General features: G+C 38.3%; 1 protein-coding gene across 2 annotated transcripts in view; it reads left to right on the forward strand.

The window, feature by feature from the left end:
- The window catches only part of ZNF461 (zinc finger protein 461), a 37,779-nt gene extending 34,126 nt beyond the window's left edge, over positions 1-3,653 (forward strand). For both annotated transcript variants that reach the window (XM_011984778.1, XM_011984779.1), the window contains one exon: positions 1,224-3,653. In XM_011984778.1, the coding sequence (XP_011840168.1) occupies positions 1,224-2,614 (1,391 nt within the window). In that variant the 3' untranslated portion in view covers positions 2,615-3,653. The remainder of the gene's footprint in view (positions 1-1,223) is intronic.
- Positions 3,654-6,157: the final 2,504 nt, after the last annotated feature.

Raw genomic sequence — 6,157 nt, forward strand, 5'->3', positions numbered from 1 at the left:
AGCCATCATGCCTGGCCAAATATTAAAAAGATGAATAATAAATGAATATGTAATTCCAGTAGTACTTCAGGAAGGACTCCATTAGGTAATATTATCGGGGATACACTTTTGAGGAAGTGACTTTTACTCTGAGACTTGGATGAAATGAAGCCCGCTTTACAAAAAATCTAGGCAAAAAGATTCTTAGCACATGGAAGAGGCTATGAAGCTCTAACATAGGAACAGCTTTGGCATGTCCTAGTTGTTGACAGATTAATTTCGTTATAGCCTAATGAATAAAAGGGAATTGAACTCAAAATGAGATTATATTGGTTAGCAGAAGCCTTGTATTCTTATGACAAGGAGCTGAAGTTTTAAAATTTCTGTGGGAAGCTGTATTTGTATGTATGTAGATTAAGCTGCTTGTGACAGAGACCCAGAACAATTGTAATTGAAACCATATAGATGTTTAAATTAATTTTCTTTTTTTGATACAATGTCTATAACCCAGGCATAGAAATTTAATTTTCTCTTGCATTAAAATCCAAGCTGGAAAGGTACCTACTCTGCAAAACCATTATGTGACAGACATGACAGCAAATCAATATTGCCATCAGCTTTGTTGAGGAAGAGGGAAAACAAGCAACATAGGGCTTGGGCCACCTGACTCTTAAGGAAAGAACTCAGATGGTATTACATAATATTTCTGTATTTCTTTAGGCAGAACCCAAGTTGCATGGCATTCCCAGCTGTAAAGGAGCTTGGGAAATGCAGAGTTTATATTGGCAGCTTTATTCTCAAATAAAAAGCCGTGGGTTCAATTGATATTTTTTAAAAAGGAAAATAGATATCTGGCAACAGCTGACAATCTGCCACATAAACCTTTGGCCTGACAGTGTTAAGCATATGGACTCGGACTCAGTTGACCTCACTCTAAGACCAACTCTCTTAAATTCTGGTTGAGTTCATTTAGAATGTTTCCTAAACATCCATAATTGCAACAAACTCTCAAGGTAATTCAGAGGCGGATCAAAATTTCAGCACCATTGAACTGACTTATTTCCCTAATTAACTCCTTCATTTGAGTGCTCTCATTTCCCTGTGCTGCTCTACCCACGTAAGAGTTCTCCAAGCCTTTTATTTATTATGTGAATTATTTGCAGTTATCTCTCATTGCTACCATAGATATTTTATTTCTCTTATAGTACAAAATCAGGAGTTAAAATGTATTTCTTATCTTTCAGACTTGGCATCCAGAGATGAGCCCCAGAAGTTACCTCCAAAAAGTGGTATTTATGAAACAGAATTATTCCAGTGGGTTAACATGGAGGAATTTAAAAGCCATAGTCCTGAGAGATCAATTTTCAGAGATATCTGGGAAGGCAACTGTCATTTTGAGCAACATCAGGGACAAGAGGAGGGTTATTTTAGACAACTTATGATTAACCATGAAAACATGCACATTTTTAGCCAACATACTTTACTCACTCAAGAATTTTATGATAGAGAGAAAATCTCTGAATGTAAAAAGTGTAGAAAAATCTTCAGTTACCATTTATATTTTAGTCACCACAAAAGAACTCATTCTAAAGAACTTTCCAAATGTAAAGAATGCACGGAAATGGTTAATACACCATGCCTTTTTAAACAACAGACAATTCAAAATGGTGACAAATGCAATGAGTGTAAAGAATGTTGGAAGGCCTTTGTTCATTGCTCACAACTTAAACAACATCTAAGAATTCATAATGGTGAAAAACGCTATGAATGTAACGAATGTGGGAAGGCCTTTAATTATGGCTCAGAACTTACTCTACATCAAAGAATTCACACTGGTGAGAAACCTTATGAATGTAAAGAATGTGGGAAGGCCTTTAGACAGCGATCACAGCTTACTCAACATCAGAGACTTCATACTGGTGAAAAACCCTATGAATGTAAGCAATGTGGGAAAGCTTTTATTCGTGGCTTTCAACTTACTGAACATCTGCGACTCCATACTGGTGAGAAACCTTATGAATGTAAAGAATGTGGAAAGACTTTTAGGCATCGCTCACATCTTACTATACATCAGAGAATTCATACTGGTGAGAAACCCTATGAATGTCGGGAATGTGGGAAGGCCTTTAGCTATCACTCAAGCTTCTCGCATCATCAGAAAATTCATTCTGGCAAGAAACCTTATGAATGTCATGAATGTGGGAAGGCGTTTTGTGATGGCTTACAACTAACCCTACATCAGAGGATTCATACTGGTGAGAAACCCTATGAGTGTAAAGAATGTGGGAAGACTTTTAGACAGTGTTCACACCTCAAAAGACATCAGAGAATTCATACTGGTGAGAAACCTCATGAATGCATGATATGTGGTAAGGCCTTTAGACTTCATTCACACCTTATTCAACATCAAAGAATTCATACTGGTGAGAAACCCTATGAATGTAAGGAATGTGGGAAAGCCTTTAGCTATCATTCAAGCTTCTCGCACCATCAGAGAATTCATTCTGGAAAGAAACCTTATCAATGTGGGAAGGCGTTTAATCATGGATTACAACTTAACTTACGTCAGACTCTTCATACTGGTGAGAAGCCCGTCAGGTTTCCTCTCCTCCCTCCCCATCCTAGTCTAGCATGAAATTTGTTGATGGAAATATACATTGTCTTTGTTTTATTTAAGGAAAATGTTGGTAAGCCACCATGTTTCATTAGTATTGATTTATTTACATAATCCTTGAAAATCAAATGTTTTTAAGTGAGAAAATGGAAAACTAATTAAAGTGTAAATTTTGCTTTCATTTAATGCTGTTTCTGAGTTACTGTATTAACCGTTATTGAGAATAAATTTTCTAAAATTACATGTTTCACTGAAACCAGTGAAATATAGCATAAATAAAATGAAAACAATTTCCTCTCCTCCCACAAATCTCTGCGATAACCAGTATGTGTATTTCTTCTTCCTTTATGCTCAAAAAGCCTGTACACAGAAAGTGTTTGTTGCATGTGTTTGGAGGAGATTTTACCCCCTATACGGACATTTGACAGCATCTTGTCCTTTTCACAATAATCATAAATACTTTTCCAGGTCAGTACATAAAGATGTAACCCATTCTTTGTAAGGTTCAGAATATTTCTAGAATGGAATGTGTCTGTATTTTGAGCCATTACCTACAACAGACATTCAAGTTGTTTCTAATGTTCACCTGGAACTCTAGTTTTACCTTCTTTTGTTTCTGTTGTGCAGATTCCCAACAGTGGGATTAAAGAGTATCTGGCGTATGTATTTTGGCATCACATTTATTTTTTAAAACCTTCTAAATTTTTTGCTTAATAGAAGCACATATTATAAAATTCAAAAATTACCAAAAATGTGAAAATTAATTCTCCCCTAACATCCAGTTCTGTAGCCACTCACCTTCTCTCCACAGGTGCAACAACTGCTAACAGTTTCTTTTTATTCTAACAGGAATATTTCATGTAAATTTCATAAATTTTTGGACAAAAGTAGGTTATTCATAATACGTGATTTATTACACATTCTCATCGTAAGTCCACATTTGGCCCACTTCATTTTTTTTTTTTTTTTTGAGACACGCCCAGGCTGGAGTCCAGTGGCCCAATCTTGGCTCACTGCAACCTCCACCTCTGAGTTTCAAAATTCTCCTGCCTCAGCCTCCCAAGTAGCTGGGACTACAGGTGTGTGCAGCCATGCCCAGCTACTTTTTGTATTTTTGGTAGAGACAGTTTTTCACCATGTTGACCAGGCTGGTCTTGAACTCTTGACCTCAGGTGATCCAGCCACCTCAGCTTCCCAAAGTGCTTGGATTACAGGCATAACCTACTTCACCCAGCCCACTTCATTTTTTAATATATTCCAGGAATTTAAAAACTTTGTGTTAACCATCAATTTACTGCCTCTCGGCTCCGAATCCTTCATTGCCTGCTCTGTAGTATTGGAACTGGGTTCTGTGAACATTTCTCCTTTGTCACCTGGCATGATGTTAATTTCTGCCAGTAGAGTGCAGGGAGGACACTAGAGGAGGAGGTTGTTTCTCTTCTTAGTTTTGTTTCACTCTTGTCAGGCTCCTGTAGTGCTTGCAGCAGTAGCCCTTGGCTCCTGTAATGTGTGACACCCAGCAGGACCAGCCTCTAACACACACTTGGGTGGCTTCACAGCAAGTAATAAGAGGTAGTGGCATCTCTCTGAAGATGGCTTTTGCCGTCTACCAAGAGGTTGACTTCCAGGCTAGTCCTACATCTCTGCCATTCTGAACCATGTCTCTGCCCTTTCTAAGAAGGCCTGGATTTTGGCCTATGGGAGAGTGGGCTAGTTTGGGTTGGGTATCTCAGTCCATACTTTCTAGGGTGAGTCACTGCTACCACTTTCTTTTGTATTCCATGAATATTCCAGGTAAAATTTTTAAATCCTTTGGATAGAAAGAAACCAATGACTTCATTAATACTGTATTGTAGGGTGGATTTATATATATTTATATTTCAGAGATTAATTTTTTACTTCCTGAATCCAAGATTCACATCCTTCATTGATTCTCAAAAATTCTCAACTATTTCCACTTAAAATATTCCTTTCCCTCATTCTCTGCCCACTTCTCCCTTCTCTGTCTATCCTCTGAATTATATGTTGACCTTTTCTTACTGTCTTTTTAGAAGGTCTTTTGCTTATTTGTCCAACAATACTGTCAAGAACAGAATTCCTTGTGTGTGCATTTTTTAACATTACATATTTTGTATCATGCTATGCAATCCAAAATTTGTTTCATTCAGTCAATAAGTTCATGAAATTTAGTCTCTTTTTGTGATCGACAGGGGTTAAGGAGGGAGTGAGGTCAAGGGGGATGTGGATGTGGCTATAAAAATGCAACATGAGGCCGGGTGCAGTGGCTCACGCCTGTAATCCCAACACTTTGGGAGGCTGAGGCAGGCAGATCATGAGGTCAGGAGATTGACACCATCCTGGCTAACATGGTGAAACCCCGTCTCTACAAAAAATAAAAAAAAAAAAAAAAATTAGCCAGGCGTGGTGGCAGGTGCCTGTAGTCCCAGCTACTCAGGAGGTTGAGTCAGGAGAACTTCTCGAACCTGGGAGATGGAGCTTGCAGTGAGCCAAGATCGTGCCACTGTACTCCAGCCTGGGCAACAAGAACAAAACTCTGTCTCAAAAAAAAAAAAAAAAAAAAAGAAAAAAGAAAGAAAGAAAAGAAAAGAAAAAAAGAAACATTTTTATTTTTTAAGGTCACGAAGAAATAATTCTACATTTTTGTCTATTGACTTTGTAGTTGTACCTTACACAATTAGGTCTTTAAAAACTATTCCAGAGTAAAATTTTGTATTTTCAAAAAAAACTATTCTCCCATAATTGTCTCTTGAAGCCCTTCTCTGTGAGATGGTATTTTTTCCTGCCTCTGGATGAAATGTCTGGCAAGTGTCATTATACTCAAAAACCCAGGGAGGCCGAGGTGGACGGATCATGAGGTCAGGAGATCGAGACTATCCTGGCTAACACAGTGAAACCCCATCTCTAATAAAAAAATACAAAAAATTAGCTGGGCACAGTGGCAGGCACCTGTAGCCCCAGCTACTTGGGAGGCTGAGGCAGGAGAATGGCGTGAACCTGGGAGGCAGAGCTTGCAGTGAGCTGAGATGGCGCCACTGCACTCCAGTCCGGGTGACAGAGGGAGACTCCATCTCAAAAAAAAAAAAAAAAATTGCAACATGAGGAATCCTGTGGTAATGGAAATGTTCTGTGTCTTGATTCAATGTCAACATCATGCTTGTGATGTACAGTTTTTCAAGATAATTAGTATTGGGGAAAACTTGGTCAAGGGTACATGGGATCTTTTTGTATTATTATTGCAGTTGCATATACTCTAAAATTGTTTCAAAATAAAAACCTTGATTTTTTGAAGTTTAGGAAAGATCGTTTCAGACAAATATGTAAATCTGAATTATCAATGTACTGTAATGTAGAACATGGGACTTTATTATGTTTCCCATTGCTATTCTGAATGACTAGTGGTTAGGTTGTCTTTTATTTTAAAAAATGAGACATTCGGCCGGGCGCGGTGGCTCAAGCGTGTAATCCCAGCACTTTGGGAGGCCGAGATGGGCGGATCACGAGGTCAGGAGATCGAAATCATCCTGGCTAACATGGTGAAACCCC

Source organism: Mandrillus leucophaeus, unplaced genomic scaffold (assembly GCF_000951045.1).
Source record: "Mandrillus leucophaeus isolate KB7577 unplaced genomic scaffold, Mleu.le_1.0 Scaffold274, whole genome shotgun sequence".
Classification (NCBI taxonomy): domain Eukaryota; kingdom Metazoa; phylum Chordata; class Mammalia; order Primates; family Cercopithecidae; genus Mandrillus; species Mandrillus leucophaeus.